The 21,443-nt window shown below is 30.5% G+C and overlaps 1 protein-coding gene across 1 annotated transcript; it reads right to left on the bottom strand.

Annotated features, from left to right (window-relative positions):
• Window positions 1-2,746: 2,746 nt before the first annotated feature.
• On the bottom strand, window positions 2,747-18,938 carry LOC139872170 (pectinesterase-like). The gene is made up of 2 exons (XM_071860006.1): window positions 17,870-18,938; window positions 2,747-3,563 (listed from the first exon to the last, which is right to left on the bottom strand). Exons 1-2 carry the CDS (start codon window positions 18,936-18,938, stop codon window positions 2,872-2,874), a joined length of 1,761 nt encoding a protein of 586 aa, XP_071716107.1. The 3' UTR covers window positions 2,747-2,871.
• Between the last annotated feature and the right edge of the window lie 2,505 nt (window positions 18,939-21,443).

Raw genomic sequence — 21,443 nt, 5'->3', positions numbered from 1 at the left:
AACTCAAGGTTGTTCAAGAGAAGAAAAAGATCCTGTGAGCAGATTTATGATGTAATACTCTACACCGTTCGCCTAAAGATTATGAGCATAAGTGGTCTAGCTAGGTTGTTTGAGAGGCTATAGGTCCCTCCTATAGTCGTCGTGCTACTTTGTAATTTGTTTATATCAATATATTCACAGGGTGATCCCCTTTACCCAAAAAAAAATAAAAAAGTAGTTTCTACATCTACTGAATGTGTGTCATCGTTTAGCTCAGCTGTACATGCGGATCGTTGAAGGTAAATTCAATTTCTTATGTATTGTTGACTAAAGCAATAGTATGTAGATTACATATTTAGTTGTTGTTGTTGTTGTAGTTTTTGCATATTTGTTTAATGTTTTCCCCTTTGACACTTTCATCATTATGTTTTGTTGAAGCTTCTTAAGTATCAACCCTTTTGATGATTGTTAACTTCTTTATATACTACTTATTGTCACAAGTGTCTTAATTCTATCCTGAACTTGGCGATTGTAATTTTAGTTGCAATCCATGATGTGCCACAAATGAAATAACCTTTGTTATACTACGGTACCAAAAACGACATGCGACAGAGACATGACCACAACAAGCAGAAGGGCTAAAAAGACGCTGTTTCAAGCAACTACATGTGAAGGCAACGACACACAGAAAAAAGGAATCCAACAACTACTAATCAGCCGCACAACTATATAACTCTACCGTATACTATAACCGTTGCAGCTATTTTGTTATGACAAAATTTCATTCCTCATCCATGAACTTTAAATCGATTTTGACTCTCGGTCCTTTTTCTTTTTTTTGTGCATTCCTCGTCCCTAAACTATTAAAAGAGTAAAACCTTCGTCCCCCGTCTAGATTCTGTCAATTTCAGTCGTTTGTTCAGACATGTGCAAAGCATGTGAGGGTAATTTGGTCTTTTTATTTTATTTCTTTTGTTTATTATTTAACTTATCTTTTCAACCCCATCCTCATCATCTCATATTTATCATTCCCAAATTAAAAACTCTAATTTTATACTTTTATAAAATCAACAAATCAAACCCACACCATTTGTGCTTGTTACTTGATCACTGCTGCTGTTTTTAATCATATAAACACATCACAGTTCATATATTTAAGTAGCTTATTCATCACCATAGTTCACCATATTCAAGCTAAAACACCAAAACCGAATATGAACACGAAATCGAAGCTAGAAACCGCAACAAAAGTGGTATCATAGTGTCAGAGCTCTTCCTCATTGAACCAAGCTTTGATTTCGTTATTTATTTTGCTGAAAATCGATTCTTAGACCCGTTTGAGTTTCTTTGACTTTTTGGTGGGTTTTGATTCCGATGTGTTTTAATCAAATTTGAAAAAGTGGAAATGTTCACAATCAGCTAGTGATCATTTCCCTAAAATTTTAGGAATTAATTCGCCCAATTGAACCCAGAATTGTTGATGAAGATTGATGAAGAACATGAAGAACTTCAAAAATTAAAATCGTGATCTGATGAGTTTTAGGTTGTGAATCCTTCGTGAAAGATGCTTAAAAACTTCATCTGAATCCTCGAAAATCACTGGTAACATCGGAAAGTCACCAAATCGTTCCAATTGAATCTTTGACCAAAAAACTTTGAAGTTTGACTTTAAGATTTAAATCACTGTGTTGTTTCTCAACTTGATTTATACTTCACGAAGCTTGAGTAAGTTATTAAAAACCTGAATATATGCTCAATTTGAACTAGTAGAAGTTGTACTAATCCAGGAATCTCAACATCTCTGTTACTGTATATATGCTCAATTTGATTCCGATGTGATTTGGAATTTTAATTGAAAAGTTTGTTGATGTTAATCACAAAGGAAGATCAACGAAGCATTGATTTAGGATTAGAATCAGTTCTATGATCTTTAATTATGTAGATGATCATCATTTGAAGATGTAATTTGATGCTAAGATGATGATGAAGATATACAAGTACTATAGAATTGGGGGTTTTTATGAAGTATTGGGGACGAGGAATACAAAGTGAATTGTGAATAATTGGGGGTTTTTATGATAGAAGAAGAAAAAACAATGACAAAAATACCCTCACATGACATGCACGTGATAAGGGTTAACGGCAGGTTTTGACAGAAAGTAGACGGGGGACGAGGGTTGTACTCTTTTAATAGTTTAGGGACAAGGAATGCACAAAAAAAAAAGAAAAAGGACCGGGAGTCAAAATCGATGTAAAGTTCAGGGACGAGGAATGAAATTTTGTCTTTTGTTAATGACCCCATCAACTATTGTAATTTTTCCAAAACTAATATAGCATGTTACAAGTATAAAACATAAAAATCAACTACTGTTAAACGTCAAATAGCATTACTCCAGCCGCAGCAACGCGCGGCACGACCTTCAACTAGTATATATATACATATATATATATATATATATATATATATATATATATATATATATATATATATATATATATATATATATATAGCACCCTGTCAAGCATGTATGTATTTATTTATTTGTAGTTCAAATGAAAAAATATCACATAAGCTACACCATAATTCTCGAGTCATCACACCCCTCGTTTACTACTATTAGCTGAAGTCGTAATATATTATTATATTAAAAGAATCACTAGCTACCAATAATCATGCACGAAATAAAATTCTTGCAAGGGAAAATCTACTATGATGGATCAAGTTATATCACCGAAATCAATCGCACTTCCTTCACTTATGATTCAATATACTAAAAATACATTGCCGCACGTGATGCTCCTTAAAGAGCATCATAATTATTGAAGATAAACAAAACGTAGACATAGACATCCACTATAAATTAATAACCAGGTACATAGTACATAAAGAGTTTACAAACCCAATGAAAAAGGGAAACCTGTGGCACGTAACCAACTTCCCCCACCAACGAAACTTCCTGGGGTGAACCCTTGAGCCTCACTTGAACTTGTGATCACTTTATAACCTTTCCAATTCACTCTTCCTGATGTCCCTGCCCCTGCCCCTGTGTTCTGATACTCACCGTAATACAATGTGTTTAGCGCAAAGTTCCCATCCCATGGGAACCATCCAGCTGGATTTATCACATTTGAAATCGTCGATTGCATAATCACCGTTCGTGAGTACTCTTTCCATGGTCTTCCTAAATACGTCGGGAAACTACCTTGTACTGGTAGTAGGTCAGAAGTCGCACCTATTCTGCACTTTTGGATCACGATCCCAGTGTTTTGGTTAGCATCAGTGCGACCTTGTGCTGTGAGCATGTTCTTTTGACCAGAATCAGGTCGACGTGCATGTATATCACAATCTTGAAAAACAACTGCTGCATTTCCAAAGATGAAATCAACAGTTCCTGCGATAAAACAGTTGATGTAGAATTGACGATTTTTGTGAACGTAAAGGGTGTCTTGATATGCTAGCATGTCACATTGATAGAATGCAGATAGATCGGACCCGACACGAAGTGCCACGGCTTGGTGATTCGAAGCACCAGCAGTATTTTGGAAGGTTATGTCACGTGCCAAAAAACCATCACCTACGATAGCTGCATCACCACAATAATTCATTCAACTTTGTTAAATAAATGCTCGCTTAATATAGCAATTACAAAAAGATAAATATAAATGTGTATAATTATAATAAAAATATATTTATCCATTCTTATCACACTTATATTGTTTTTAAAGGTAAACACACAAATTTTACACGTATATGTACAATAATTTACAAATACGTTCAACTCAAGACTTGAACCCTCGATTACTTTTAGGTAAAGTGGTAAGCGGTAACATTTATCTAATGAGTATAATATCTAAATCGATGCAAATGTAAAGAAAGAAAGTGAAATGTAATAAATGTAGATCAAAACCACGATCTGAGTGCTAACCTTCATTGATTATTACGTGTTTGTGGGTTATAATACTAATTGATGAATATTGCATTTAAAATTGATAACATTTATTTGGTGAATATTAACTCTCTGGAAACCGAATTTTTGAAGTAACGATCATCTTTTAAAGATTAAATAGTTAACATTCATATGTTGAATATTATATCAAACTCGACGCTTATGTATAAAAAATAAGTGAAATTTATTAAATATTGATCAAACTAGATGTTTTTGATTGTTAACATTCCAAAATTAATTTTTTTTTTTTTTTTTTTTTTAGGTTATGACACTAATAATATTATATTAAGATCTATAAATTCACTAGATTAATGTTAACTGTTTCCGTCTCTTCTTTCAAACTTTTTATTTTTTCTCTTGATCACTCTTAAATATATAAATAAATGATCAATTATTAGATTAATGTTAACTGTTCACTCTTGATGTACTGTTGTATTTTTAATAATATCATATTGTTGTGCCTTTAAAAAAAATAAATGATCAATTATTGTACCTCGTATATGTAGGATTAATGTGCAAGGTACAACATATAACTATATGATAAACTTCATTTTAGCCTTCGGGGTCACACACATATACACCGAGACGTCAAATAAAATATATATGATGTATATATATTACTCAAGTAACAAAATAGTAAATCGAAATTAATTCATTTACTATTTATATGAATAGTAAATGAAACGAAATTAATTAATTTACTATTCACATGAAAGCGACATGATAAAAATTATTAATTATAAGTTACATAATATACCCATAAAGTATATGAGAAATACGACTTTATCGTTTAATGAATTTATACTCGGTATCTTTGTAAATATGAAAATGATCTTCCAAATTTTCTCCACCAAACTTTTAACATATTATAATATATATATTGGTTGTTTTAATGTACAAGACAAAAATGAAAAGATCCTCAAATCTTTTGAATCGGTTTACATCTAATATATATATATATATATATATATATATATATATATATATATATATATATATATATATATATATATATATATATATATATATATATATATATATGTGGTACTTATGAGAGGGTGGGAGTGAATGAAAAAGAAAACAAAAATCACAAAATTGTTATTCCATTTTGTCACGAGAACTAAGAGTAACATTCTTTCATTTCCTTTTTGCAAATGTTAATACACGGAGTATTATATATTTTCAATATATATTTATTAATATAATTAGATTATATTAATAAGTTACTTGGGTTTGGACTAGCATTCATTGACGTTGTTTGAAGTGTAGTGTGGACTATCCTAAGAGACGGTCATATTTTTGATCGTAGGTTTCTCTCCTTCAATCAGTTTCTTCAAGAAAGGTATATCGTTTACTCACTTTGTGAATTACATATTTTGACAATCATTAGTGGTGTAACTGGATCTTTGGGATCGTTAATCATGTGCATGTTTTATTAAATTTAAATATATGAATATTTAATTTTGTAAATGATTTATAAAATAATAATTGACTATTATTTTAACTATGTTAATCTGATTTAAAAGTACACACAATTTTCCATCGGTATATTAATGCCTAAGGAAATGGCCGACTGTTATTTTCTTAATATTCTTATTTAATTTTAATGTAAAAACGAGAAGAAAAAAAACAAAAATAAATGGGCCCATTTGCATTTGCATTTTCATTTAGGATTGAGAATACGAAATGTTTGATTTGACGGAATATGGTTTAATATTAGGGAATTTATGTACGTAACGCATAAATATAAATTAAGCAGATATAATGAAGCATAAATTTCTATAATTAATTAATTTATGTGAATTTTAATAAATATTTTTTTTAGTAAAAGGTTTTATCTCATAAATATTATTTTCAAAACATAATAAGAAAATTACTAAGTAAGACGATGTGACGACCCGGAAATTTCCGACCAAATTTAAACTTAACCTTTATATGTTTCCGACACGATAAGCAGAATTTGTAATGTTGAATCTCAAAAAGTTTGGAACTACATTCACGTAATCAATTACCCTTTGACCGTGTTCGACGATTCACGAACAATTATGTGTATATAGATATGTATATATAATATATAATATTAACTGAAAACATTAACAAAGTATTAGATATATGATACTTTAATGAACATATTTGTATCGATATATTTATCGACAGAATTAAGAGATAATATCAAATAATTGAATTATCAGATACATTATGATATGATTACGGGCCTATGTTATGAGGTCCACTGTGATTTAAGAAATCTGTTCTTTTTGACAACTCAATACTTAACCAGTATGATAAAGATAACGATATTTATATTTTATTTTATTAAATATATAAAATGATTTAAATTAATATTATATATATTTTTTTATACGCGTATTATATGTACATAGTTTATACTTTTACTATACTTTAACTTTACCTTTACTTTACTTTTACTTTACTTTAACTTTAATAATTCATACTTTAATAATTCACTTTAATAATTCATACTTTAATAATTCACTTTAATAATTCATACTTTAATAATTCACTTTAATAATTCATACTTTAATAATTCACTTCAATAATTCATACTTTAATAATTCACTTTAATAATTCATACTTTAATAATTCACTTTAATAATTCAAAATTCTATTATAAATAGAATTCAATAGGTTTCATTATTTCATAGAAACTTGAAAATATATTTCTCTAAACTCTCTCAATCGAATTACATATATATATATATATATATATATATATATATATATATATATATATATATATATATTTACTTAGTATTATTTCAAGATATTATTAGTATACATAAAATACTACGACGGAGTTATATTCAGACGATTTCAAAATAAGTTTTCAAATGGGATAGAGCTAAGGAAATTATGGGTTATAGCTATGAAGGTTATGGGTATTGATCGAGGGTATTGCTCGTGAGGTCAACCTAACGTTTATCATTTTCGTTGCGTCTACGTACTTTCCTGCAATATTGAATCACAATATTGATACGTGAGCATTCATATCTTATCTTTTATATATTAATAGTGTATCCCTGACTAGTGCTCGAGTATATATGATTATGCATGTTTGTATGCTTAGTTTCGTCGTTAAATAGTTTATGATAAATCACGAATTTGATACATATGCTACTGAGATAAGTTATATGATATGCATGTCGTTGAAAAGCTGAAGAAAAAAATTAATAACTTTTCATTTAGAAATCGTGTGGTTTCGATGAACGGATTAAAAGATATGGTCAACTGAATTATCATTAATTTTAATATTATTATTAAAACGATTATTATAACTGTTATCAGTTGATGTTATTGCTAAAATTATCTTTATTACTAAAAATTAATATTTTTATTGAAACTATCATTTTATTATTTTTATCATTATCATTATTATCAATATTATTTTATCAAATAAATATGCGTACAAAGATATTTTTACCACACGTAATGTAATTACATTAATAATACATACCACTATATTTTTATGATATTAAGTGAATTTTATAAATTTTATTACTTGATATATATAAAAGTATATTTTTATCATATATGAATTTTAATATAAATTTTTATTTATTAATAAATGACTTGTATTATTTAGTATAATAAGATCTGATAAATATATTTAAATATATAAAACTCCTATATATAAGTTATATAATAAACATGTATAGATTTTGGAAGTCATTTTGGGTCAAGTTGACTTTTGTTGACTTTTGCATGTCGGTCTCGAGCATTAGGATTGTGATACACTACGACTTGACCTAAATTGTTACACAGATATTGACCAACATATAAATATATATACTTAATATAGGTTCGTGAATCCGAGACAAACCCTGCACTTGTTCAGTGCCGTCATATACATAATTGCTACGAAATACAGTATTGTGAGTTTCATTACTCCCTTTTTATATATATTTTTGGGCTGAGAATACATGCGCTGTTTTATAAATGTTTTACGAAATAGGCACAAGTACTAAAACTAATTCTATGTGGGTTTAAACCAGAAATATACCCTTAGCTTGGTAACATTAAACTACTTGTCTATGTACGGTAGGCGCGAATCCTAAAGATAGATCTATTGGGCCTGACAAACCCCATCCTGACTATGGGATGCTTTAGTACTTCGAGGTTATTTTAAACACACCTGATCTGGTGTACTTCAGAGGGTAAAACATGAACGTTAAGGCTTGTTACCGGGTGCCTACAACTTATAGAATACTTTTATACACTTGCGAGTGTACGGATATTTATAGAAACTGAAATCTTGTGGTCTATTACTATTACGGAAATGATTGATTATGATAAACTAATGAACTCACCAACCTTTTGGTTGACACTTTAAAGCATGTTTATTCTCAGGTATTAAAGAAATCTTCCGCTGTGCATTAGCTCATTTTAAGGATATTACTTGGAGTCATTCATGACATACTTTGAAAGACGTTGCATTCGAGTCGTTGAGTTCTTCAAGATTAATATTAAGTCAATTATAGTTGGATGTAATATGAAATGGTATGCATGCCGTCAATTTTTGATGTAAAGAAAGTTTGTCTTTTAAAAACGAATGCAATGTTTGTAAAACGTATCATATAGAGGTCAAATACCTCGCGATGTAATCAACTGTTGTGAATCGTTTATAATGTATATGAACGGATCCTTTCAGTTGGTATCAGAGCGGTGGTCTTAGCGAACCAGGTCTTGCATTAGTGTGTCTAACTGATAGTTGTTAAGATGCATTAGTGAGTCTGGACTTCGACCGTGTCTGCATGTCAAAAGTTTTGCTTATCATTTTTAGTCGGAAATCATCTACTTACCATCCTTAGGAAATTACCTGCTTATCATTCTTAAGTCTAGACGCGTTTTCCTACATTTATTGCATAATAGTGTATAGACGAATTCTTATCTTAGCATATCTGTTACTGTGAACTTTGACTGACATCTTTCAAAGATTCCACCGTAATTTATGGGATTTTGGTATTATATATACATATGTAAATTATGTATTGAAGAATACCAAATCTAAATTCTATAATCTATTTCATACCAAAAAATTCTTTCCCTGATCATATAAGATGGATCCCTCAACCAGTTCGAGTTCCTCGGATTCCGACAGCTATGCCGATATGGATTTCCACATGAGCTCCGAAAGCAGTGTGACCGGAATGGATCAACCAATTAGCCATCATCTATTCTGGATGAAATGGAGATGGGTTCGTAATCTACTTAACCATTGGAGACAAGAAGAAGGCGATCCCTTTCATCCACCACATTGCCCTCTTGGCAATGAACCTGAAGCACTTACCGGCGAACCTGTCCGAAACACCATTTTCTCTCTCATTTCCAGAGTATCTCGTCATAATTGTATACTACACCAAATTCTAGATCTTATTTATCCGCTCGTCCGAACTGACAATCACCCCGGTGTAATAGAAGAAGTCAACGAGCTTCGCGCTCGGGTAGTGGCTTTGGAGAATATGGTGCAAAGGTTACAAACACCAGCAGCAGCACCAGCAGCATAACTAGTACCACCATCAACAACATCAACAGTACCATTACCACCACCAACAACAACCGCATCGCAAACCTCAACTTCACAATCTGTCCCACGAGCATCGACGTCATACGCCATGTAGATACCAAGGAATACCACAACGATGAAGTATTGACTCATAACTTCATTGGGGAAACATTCTACGGCGATTATGTAATTTCTAAAGTTTAGAAATTATCTATCCTAGCCTTAACCATAAATCAAATGAGTTTAATTTAATATTAACTCATTAAATCAATATTACATCTGAAGAAATATACACATATATATTTCCATAAAGACTGTAATAAAATTATTTTGTACAAAATATTAATTGTGAAAATTTTTTTAAACGGGTAGGTAATACCCGAGAGATATATAAATTCACAATTAATATGTTACATTCTTCGAATCTGATTCAGCAAATCATCCATTATACTCCCTACTTTCACAACAATATACATTCTTTTATAGAAATCAAAACAACCATACTCATTCAAAATCTAATTACATATTCTGATTTTGAAATCTCAGAATTCGATTCAAGATATAACCGAAATCATCACTCTTAGATTCCTACATCTTTCAAAACTATACTTTGACTTCAAAACTGTCCTAGAACCTCATTTCTATTCATGGAACTCACAAAAAATATTTGTATCATTCAAAATCTTAGAACATCATATGTATATTAACAATTACAATATGTGTTCAAACACTTCAAAATTTCTAAAGACATGCGAGATGATGATCCAACCACATATTACCCACTGTCATACATCTGAAAAGCTCTCGAAACCAAAGTTATTGTTTAACACGTATCCGTGTCAGATCCTTTGATATTTATTACCAAATATAATTTTTCAATCTCTTTCCAAAATAGACAGTTTTGTCACAGCTCCAGCAAATCACCTTCATTTATTTATACGAATAAACCTTATTATAACAATTACCGCTTCATCATTGTTACCGGAGAACCTTTCATATCTCGCCACATTAGCAGTAAACTTATCAACAACTTCATTAACCTTCGACTTAAGCCTCTCCGAAAAGCCACTATACTTATTCATTAAAACCCCATCATGTACTCACCTACATCCTGTAACAATAATTGTCACACCAACTACTGGAAATTAGCAATCAGTATTTTGAATTTCGCGACAATTTTACGTCAAAAGTTATACATATAACGTCTATCTCCTAGACTTACATACTTCGAATGTGAATTTTCTGAAAAACATCCCAAACTATGAACTAGTTCTCCGAAATTGGAAAAATGCTGATGAAGCAGCAAAAACTATAAACGACTTTAACAGTCAAAAGTTTGATGATAAAGAATAGTATGGTGGTAAAGCTGAGAAAAAGAGAAGGTTTGAAACTGGAAAACGGATTGAGCAGACCATGAAGGAGGCTGTGGACAAATCACAAAGACTAAACCTGCCTTCAAAGGATCCAAATGATTCAGTGTCTACTGAAATCATTAGCAAACAACTTACTTCTTATTCTAAACCTTCACAGACAAATCTTCTTCATCATCCATATTATCGTATCTTTTATTATAATATCTTCGATATTCCTGAAGATATTTTCACAACTATTCTTATCCGAAATCTTTTATCTCTTCGCAATATCTGCGTTACAACATAAAAAGAAACTTTGTTAGTTTCTAAATTCTAAAAAAAAAAAAAATTTGAATTTAAAATAGGAATGTTTTTGAAGTAGTGTTGGGAATTGAAGCATGAGTTAGTATAATATAATGACACTTGATCAACGTGATTATATTACAATAAGTCATGCTGAGTTTCTAATGGAACGTGATGATTCACAGAACATACCGTCATCATGTACTGTTTACACGACTCTTACATTCTACCCGATTTTCAAACATATTAAGAACATATCATCTTGATAGCTCTATATTTTCGAATATTCTGGTAATTTGCCAAATCAAGATCGTACCATTAAGATTTTCTTCTTGGAACATTAACTATGTTCATCCAAAAATTCATATCTATGAATTCTGGACCATTATCCGCTTGACTTAAGGTCGGGAAGAGAAAACGAAAGCATGAAGCTCCGAAATATAATGGAGAATATAAAGCCTGATAACAATCTCGAAATTACAAACTGTGTATATCAATGCGTATAGCAATATAAAGACACAGGAGAATAAAAAACACAATAACCCCAATGTAATGGTAGAAGAAAATAACTTCCTCCGGTGGTAGATGAAAAAGAAGAATGACAGATATGAAAGTTAAGAGTATATCAAGAATCAATACTGGATGAAGCATATTAACGAATGCTTTAAAGTATGAATTGGGGAGAAAGACTAGAAGGTGTGAGCTGTGGAAATAAAGAAACAAAGGGGGTGGAATTATAGTAAAATATCAGACAGAGAAATCGAGACAGATTATCGCATTTAATCCAAGAAGATCCTGATTTCCTTAATCGCCGAAGAACCAAATCTTATTGCAAAGATTTTCTTTAAATCCCATGAATTCCGAAAATCAATCATAACTACGTCATCGGTTAAAACGAATATACGTTTACTCATTTCACTCTCTCGCGATAGCTTCACTTATACTCTTCGCGTAATCAAATTGTTTTATCTATATTACTCAATGATGATAAAACTCTATTTATCAACTCATATTCGTCATGAAAACATTTTTATAGTTAGCTATGACGACCTCGATCAAATTTCGGGACGAAATTTCTTTAACGGGTAGGTACTGTGACGACCCGGAAATTTCCGACCAAATTTAAACTTAACCTTTATATGTTTCCGACACGATAAGCAGAATTTGTAATGTTGAATCTCAAAAAGTTTGGAACTACATTCACGTAATCAATTACCCTTTGACCGTGTTCGACGATTCACGAACAATTATGTGTATATAGATATGTATATATAATATATAATATTAACTGAAAACATTAACAAAGTATTAGATATATGATACTTTACATGAACATATTTGTATCGATATATTTATCGACAGAATTAAGAGATAATATCAAATAATTGAATTATCAGATACATTATGATATGATTACGGGCCTATGTTATGAGGTCCACTGTGATTTAAGAAATCTGTTCTTTTTGACAACTCAATACTTAACCAGTATGATAAAGATAACGATATTTATATTTTATTTTATTAAATATATAAAATGATTTAAATTAATATTATATATATTTTTTTATACGCGTATTATATGTACATAGTTTATACTTTTACTATACTTTAACTTTACCTTTACTTTACTTTTACTTTACTTTAACTTTAATAATTCATACTTTAATAATTCACTTTAATAATTCATACTTTAATAATTCACTTTAATAATTCATACTTTAATAATTCACTTTAATAATTCATACTTTAATAATTCACTTCAATAATTCATACTTTAATAATTCACTTTAATAATTCATACTTTAATAATTCACTTTAATAATTCAAAATTCTATTATAAATAGAATTCAATAGGTTTCATTATTTCATAGAAACTTGAAAATATATTTCTCTAAACTCTCTCAATCGAATTACATATATATATATATATATATATATATATATATATATATTTACTTAGTATTATTTCAAGATATTATTAGTATACATAAAATACTACGACGGAGTTATATTCAGACGATTTCAAAATAAGTTTTCAAATGGGATAGAGCTAAGGAAATTATGGGTTATAGCTATGAAGGTTATGGGTATTGATCGAGGGTATTGCTCGTGAGGTCAACCTAACGTTTATCATTTTCGTTGCGTCTACGTACTTTCCTGCAATATTGAATCACAATATTGATACGTGAGCATTCATATCTTATCTTTTATATATTAATAGTGTATCCCTGACTAGTGCTCGAGTATATATGATTATGCATGTTTGTATGCTTAGTTTCGTCGTTAAATAGTTTATGATAAATCACGAATTTGATACATATGCTACTGAGATAAGTTATATGATATGCATGTCGTTGAAAAGCTGAAGAAAAAAATTAATAACTTTTCATTTAGAAATCGTGTGGTTTCGATGAACGGATTAAAAGATATGGTCAACTGAATTATCATTAATTTTAATATTATTATTAAAACGATTATTATAACTGTTATCAGTTGATGTTATTGCTAAAATTATCTTTATTACTAAAAATTAATATTTTTATTGAAACTATCATTTTATTATTTTTATCATTATCATTATTATCAATATTATTTTATCAAATAAATATGCGTACAAAGATATTTTTACCACACGTAATGTAATTACATTAATAATACATACCACTATATTTTTATGATATTAAGTGAATTTTATAAATTTTATTACTTGATATATATAAAAGTATATTTTTATCATATATGAATTTTAATATAAATTTTTATTTATTAATAAATGACTTGTATTATTTAGTATAATAAGATCTGATAAATATATTTAAATATATAAAACTCCTATATATAAGTTATATAATAAACATGTATAGATTTTGGAAGTCATTTTGGGTCAAGTTGACTTTTGTTGACTTTTGCATGTCGGTCTCGAGCATTAGGATTGTGATACACTACGACTTGACCTAAATTGTTACACAGATATTGACCAACATATAAATATATATACTTAATATAGGTTCGTGAATCCGAGACAAACCCTGCACTTGTTCAGTGCCGTCATATACATAATTGCTACGAAATACAGTATTGTGAGTTTCATTACTCCCTTTTTATATATATTTTTGGGCTGAGAATACATGCGCTGTTTTATAAATGTTTTACGAAATAGGCACAAGTACTAAAACTAATTCTATGTGGGTTTAAACCAGAAATATACCCTTAGCTTGGTAACATTAAACTACTTGTCTATGTACGGTAGGCGCGAATCCTAAAGATAGATCTATTGGGCCTGACAAACCCCATCCTGACTATGGGATGCTTTAGTACTTCGAGGTTATTTTAAACACACCTGATCTGGTGTACTTCAGAGGGTAAAACATGAACGTTAAGGCTTGTTACCGGGTGCCTACAACTTATAGAATACTTTTATACACTTGCGAGTGTACGGATATTTATAGAAACTGAAATCTTGTGGTCTATTACTATTACGGAAATGATTGATTATGATAAACTGATGAACTCACCAACCTTTTGGTTGACACTTTAAAGCATGTTTATTCTCAGGTATTAAAGAAATCTTCCGCTGTGCATTAGCTCATTTTAAGGATATTACTTGGAGTCATTCATGACATACTTTGAAAGACGTTGCATTCGAGTCGTTGAGTTCTTCAAGATTAATATTAAGTCAATTATAGTTGGATGTAATATGAAATGGTATGCATGCCGTCAATTTTTGATGTAAAGAAAGTTTGTCTTTTAAAAACGAATGCAATGTTTGTAAAACGTATCATATAGAGGTCAAATACCTCGCGATGTAATCAACTGTTGTGAATCGTTTATAATGTATATGAACGGATCCTTTCAGACGACTACAAGGGCGTGTCTCCCAGACAACCACACCGATAAAGTTAGAACCTACAAGCCGAAACAAATCGTCAAAAACAACCAACTACCCAATGACATGCCTAGAATAAACTATACCTGAATGTTTCATTAATAGATCTTTTCTCAGCCATAAATGAGGTCGTTTTTCCTTCTAAAGTTCTATATCACTCGGTTCATTCACTAGGTTAAACATATCTTAATTAAGTGCTCCAAATGAATTATGAAGCTTCACTTGTTTATCCTTGTCTCAACATTACCCGTATGATCCGTATAAAAGAAAACAAATGTATATATAAAGAATTTTAAGTTATAAAAAAGAAAAGTATAAGGGTATTTAATAATTCTTATCCTTATGTTCTAAAGTCACAAGTTAGTCGAGTTCTTATTATTATATTACGTAGATTTATTACACATGTAGTAGTATATATATACACGGAGTATATGACACAATAATTTGCTGCTTAATTGATGGATAAGCAGTTGTGACATAAATAAAAAAGTCAATTAACACGTTGATTCCGCTAATTTTTTCAAGACGTCGTTAAACTTGGATGCATCTATGAATGGTTGCGTTGCAGCTGTAAATTACAGGTTTTTCATCCACGTTGGTACCGCTGACCTTTTCCCCTTTGAACTTTTCACCTTTATCATTACAACACATCTCCCCAATTCATTTATAATTGTTATTTATGCAATAAAAAAAAAAATTAAAAGCAAGCCTGTTATTAAACCGGATACATTGTTTATGCAAAACTATACATATTCATAATCGCCGTTACGTCTAAAATTTAAGGCTAACTTGTGCTCTTGAAGCACATGTTACATACATTTAATAAAGTTGATATTTTCATAACTAATGTAAATCATTATTTATAAATGGAAACAAATGTGTTTAATAAATGAGATTTGAATTATTATAAATGAAATTTTTGAGTGCATTTAAGTATTTTTATAGTACGTCCTTAGTTAAGTACTCCCTCCGTCTGATCTAAAGTGTTCACATTTTCATTTTGGAATATCCCATTTCAGGTGTCCACTTTAGATTTCAACTAATCAGAAGAGGTTATTCTGGAAAGAGAAGATTTCTTATTGGTGGAGAATGGAGTTAGTGGGATTTCCTAAAACTGTGTGTAAAAAGTAAGTGGACACTTATAATGGGACGGAGGGAGTATAAGTTAAAGATATATATGTAAGGATAAATCAAACGAATTAATTTTAAGAAAAATAAATAATATTTAATTATTCGCTCTATTCTGCTGAAATGAAAATATTACTGAATATAATTTATGATAATCGTTGTATTAGCTTAGATATTGTCAATGTGGTAAGATTCGGTGTTCGGAGTTTAATCGGTCGAGATTTAAAATGAGTAATCGGCAATTCGGAGATTAATCGGGAAATAATTGGAATGTAATTTATATATTTAAATTTTAAATTTTGAAAAATTATTTGTGTAAACATAAAAGAAAATCATAAACGTAAACTTTAACATAATTGTTTAAAATAGTTCATTTTTTAAAAAAACTTTAAAATTCTAGTTAAAATTCATGTTAAAATGTTGATTAATTTTACTTTAACCGACTTTGATTACCATATTCAATTTTGACCAATTAATTGACAATCACAGATTAATTAAACGAATTTTGAAAAATCGAAACAGATTGCTCTTATAAATGAGTAATCGGGGATTAATTATTCAAATTTAATTGTTATGTCTTCGTAAATGTTATTTAGTACCGTATATTTTTTCGAATGACAGTAAGAGTCACCGATGGTCCACCATTAGTGGAACCAACCGATTATATCCAGGTACACTTATTCCGGAGGAACACTTAACCGACAATGCTCATTGCATTATGGGAAAAACCCCAAGCAAAACATCCTCAACGAGATTCGAACCCATGAGATATTGCAATCTCAAGCACCAAGGAGATTAGCAGTAACCTATCCATCTATTAGGAATTGATTATTTAGTAGGAGTATCTTTTATTTTTGTCTTTTGTTTAAATTTCAGTTATATTTTTATTTATACTTTATGTTATCATAATTCATAATAATAATAATAATAATAATAATAATAATAATAATAATAATAATAATAATAATAATAATAATAATAATATACGTTTTTAGTATTTGATAAACACTTTTACGTTCATATGATAAGCAAAAATTTAATTGGTCAATTTTAATCAAGTGTAGTGTTGAAAAAAAGTAAATATGGATAGTTGATTTAATTAATTAGTTTCTATATTTTTGTAATCGATCAGTAAAAGGGATATCTATATAATTTCTCAATGTGGCACATGCGTAAATACCTTTATCACTTTGTCACGAGTAGAAGCACTAGTAGCTAAAGTATAGCGCAAAAAGACAGTACGACTGAAAAAATCAAAATAAAAATCATAAGAAATAGCTATCATACAACGGGTGTTCCTTATACTTGTCGGAAGTTAGGTAGGTAAAAGACTAGTAGAATATGAAAACGAATACTGTAATGATAATTTATGTATATATCTAATGTAATAATATGCCAATTATTAAACAGTTAATTACCAATAGTTCAAGCATGAATTAATCATTAACTTGTAATAATAAATTAAATATCAATAATTTGTCCATATCCTTGAAAGGTATATAATAATACGGTATTATATATCACGATGACTGGCTAACCACCAAAATTAAACTTGTCCAAAACTATACTTTTGTATAATACGGAGTATAATTTGTTGATTACTGACGTAGTATTTTATTACGGAGTATTAATTAGGTTATCGTTTTACTTAACATTAGGTAGCCGTTAGCATTTTATTGTGTTAGATTTTTAATCAATTTGTACAAGTTTGGTAGAAAATAAAAAAGGAAATATAGAAGTAATTACGTACCGACAGTTGAAGACTCGAAGGTGGTACTTCCACCTTTAACACTCCGGCTTCCGGTAATGATTGTATTTCTTCTTCCATCTCCGATAAACATAAGATTTGTTTTCCCCGATGTCACTTCAACATTTTCCCGATACACCCCTGCCTTTATCCTAATCACATACCTTGTCTTGCTCTTTGATGGTGCCGCCGCCACCGCAGCCGCCACCGTCTTATAATTTCCACTACCATCGGCCGCAACCACCACATTCGGAGTCACCGTTCCCGACTGCAACAACTTCCTGTCTTTACCCGATAACCATTCCGGCCATACGTCGTCGTTTTCTTTCAAATTCCTCCCGTTGATCTTCATTTCATTAGCCAAATCAGCATTGGTCATGTTACATATCATAGCAAGTGCAATGCTACACATTTTCTCAACATTTTCTTCACTTTTTAATAACTCTTTACGGACTTTTTTGTCCGCATCGTCATGAGAGAATCCATCGAGACAAGTTTCTTGGTCGGTTATAGCGGAGCTCATTAAGGTTTTGAGATCATTGGCGTGTTGTTTAAGCGATTTCTTGGTTCGATACTCCTCGAGTCCTTTCGTGACATCGCTAAGCTCTTCTAACGTCTCGGAAACCATTTCGAGACAATCTTTGAGTGCACCGACCTCACGTTTCGTAAGACCTTTACGATGTGTAAGCTTTTCGATCTTTATATAGCTTTGTTGTACGGCTTTTGCTGTGATATTAACAGCAACCTCAATGGCGTCTTTTTGGGATTTGACTTTTTTGGTTACATCAGGATGGCTAGTGATTGTTGAATAGCATAATTCGGGGTATAATGTGGAGCTGCATGATGATTTCACGATGGAATGAGCAGTAGTAGAAGAAGATGTGATACTTTGCGGCTGTTCATCGTTGTGGGAGCTGGAAGAGTTTCGAGATTTGACTCCGACAACAATGCCGATTAGAGCTGAGGCTAAAAGGATTGAAGCAAAAGCAGTTATAAAGAGCTTTTTTCTTTTGTTGAATAAGTTACGAGCGGAGTCCAGAACTCCAGCCATCACATCTTTGAGCCGGCTCATTATCACCTAAACTACGATTAGTTTGAAAGAAAAGAAAACCTAGTGTGACGTAGCTTAATGAGGTAGCTACCCTTTATCAGAAGAAAAGGAAAAGAAAATAATGAGGTAGCTAGGTTGGGTTGAAGAAAATAGTGAAGTGCATGTGTGCTTTTATAAACAAATTAATAATAATTTGAATATAGAATACGTACTCTTTTAATTTAAGGCGGCTAGGAAATTTAACTAAATGCTTATGTTGATAAAGTTTTACTTGTATTACTTCATTTATTTTTATTTGCTTACTTTTTTTTTTTGAACGACGAATTTAAATCAGTGGATCATTTATTTCAACGACCCTCATCATTTACACCCACACACGCTAGAGGAGAAAATTAGAGAGAAAACTTTCCGCCTCCAGGAATTGAACCCGGGTTGCTTGGCAACTAATCACGGGTCCTTCCACACTGAAGCATGATACCATTGAAGTAAACGTTCGTTGCTGTATTATTTCATTTATTACCTAACTAATCTTACTATAAAAGGATATAATTTTTAAATATCATAGTATTAAATATTATTTCTCCCACCCTGAATAAGTGTTATCTTCAAAAAAATTTAATTTAAAACAGATATAATAAATGGAAATTAAAACCTTACATTTAAATCATATTAGACTGATTCATTAAAAGAAAAATTTTATTGAGAATAATAATTGAGAGTAATTTGGTGAATGGTATTTTATAGTTATTTTCTTACGAACATCTCAACTCCCTCATACACCACTATAATAATATTAGGTTTTTTTTTGTTATTGTTGTTTCTTACGAGTAAATTTTAGTTTGCAACAAATATGAATAGTTTGTAAATTTGTAATTATCATACACATATCAATACTAATGTTATGTATGGATATATAGTATTACTTATAGTTTGTTTCCTATGTTGTCCAATCAAACACGTCATTCAACTAACATTGAAGATGAAGTTCAAGAAAGAAAGACACAAGTCGACGGTGACAAACGACCTTACAAGACAACGTGAAATGGAAAACTATATCTCATGCGCAGATCTAGGATATAGTTTGTTTACACATTGGGAACACAACATTTTAATTGTTTATTCAATTAATGTGTTTGACCTTTTTGGAGTGTTCCTGCAATTGCGCAGAACAAGGAAAGAAGCTGCACACTTTCTACTTACATGTCAGCTAAAGTACAAACATAGTTTAAATCACTGCTAAATGCTAAATAGAGTGTTTACCTGATTATTAAACTCTATATAAATAGATACGCTCCACAAATAATTTAGTTAGTGGTGTAGGAGCTTAAATTACTTAAAGTCTTAACTTGTATTTACTTAGTATGTTCTAAGAAATCGAGGTGTAATCTCTATCACCCGTTCATCTATTCCGCATTTTGATGATATTAATTCTTTAGATTAATAAATCATAAAAGAATATGTTGAAAATCACAAGATTCTCTTTAATTTTATGCTAACTATCTTAATTCGCTTAAACTGCATAATTTAAGAAACAATTAAAAAATAATCAACCCCCTTCTCTACAATACTTCATGTAGTTAATACAGGACCAACAACTGGTATTAGAGCATCCAGTCTTGATAATTTAATATCTTGGATTTGAATCTCTGTGATGGCCAACTATTTAAACACACCATATCTCCAAAATGGTTCCTCTAATAGACCACCAAAATTTGATGCAAATGAATATCAAAGTTGGAGAGAAAAGATGATGTTTCACTTTAAATCTGTTGACCCTCTTATGCATGGGCTGTGAAAAGAAAGATACTGATACTTGTTTTCAGAAAGATATTCAAATAGCATAAGTCAACTGACAAATAAAAGAAAGATACTCAAATTCAGAAAGATATTTGGCACTATCTTTGATAAGACTGGGAAAGCCTTGCTGATGCAAAACGTCATGAGAACATGTATTAAATTGAAATGAATAAAGTTGTCACTAAAAACTGATACTTGTTTACATTCACAGTTAGCAGACAACCTCAAATTATTATGGCATAAGAGACTCACATCTCAACTTCATAAATATTCTTAAACTTTCAAGTTAAAGTTTAGTTTCTGGCTTATCCGCCATGTCTTATGTTAAGGACAGATTTTATCCTGGCTGTGAAAAGGGAAAGCATCACCCGGAGTCTTTCGAGTCCAAGCAGATGTCATTTGTTGAGAAACTGTTTCACCTTCTTCACATGGATCTTTTTGATCCTATCAACATTACCAGCTGTAGTTGGAAGAGATTCACACTTATCATTGTTGATCAGTACTCTAGGTTTACTTGGGTATTCTTTTTTAAGCAGAAAAATAAAATTAATGATGAAATTAACAATTTTATCAAAAGGATGGAACTGCTGAATAGACAATTAGTGAAGCAATTATGAAGTGATCATTGAACAAAATTTAAAAATTCTACACTTGAAGAATTCTGTGCTGACAAAGGGATTTTACAAAATTTCTCTGCTATGTGAACACCTTAATAGAATGGTGTTGTAG

This window comes from Rutidosis leptorrhynchoides, chromosome 10 (assembly GCF_046630445.1).
Source record: "Rutidosis leptorrhynchoides isolate AG116_Rl617_1_P2 chromosome 10, CSIRO_AGI_Rlap_v1, whole genome shotgun sequence".
Lineage (NCBI taxonomy): Eukaryota > Viridiplantae > Streptophyta > Magnoliopsida > Asterales > Asteraceae > Rutidosis > Rutidosis leptorrhynchoides.
The sequence above is the reverse complement of the archived record's forward strand: the minus strand, read 5'-3'. Positions and strand labels throughout refer to the sequence as shown.

What these genes read in the sequence shown, in the direction of transcription:
- LOC139872170 (XM_071860006.1), bottom strand. Translation starts at nt 18,938, where the DNA reads ATGAGCCGGCTCAAAGATGTGATGGCTGGAGTTCTGGACTCCGCTCGT. An exon ending in CTTCGAGTCTTCAACTGTCG is followed by an intron (nt 3,564 to 17,869) that starts GTACGTAATTAC and finishes GTGGTGATGCAG; the next exon opens with CTATCGTAGGTGATGGTTTT.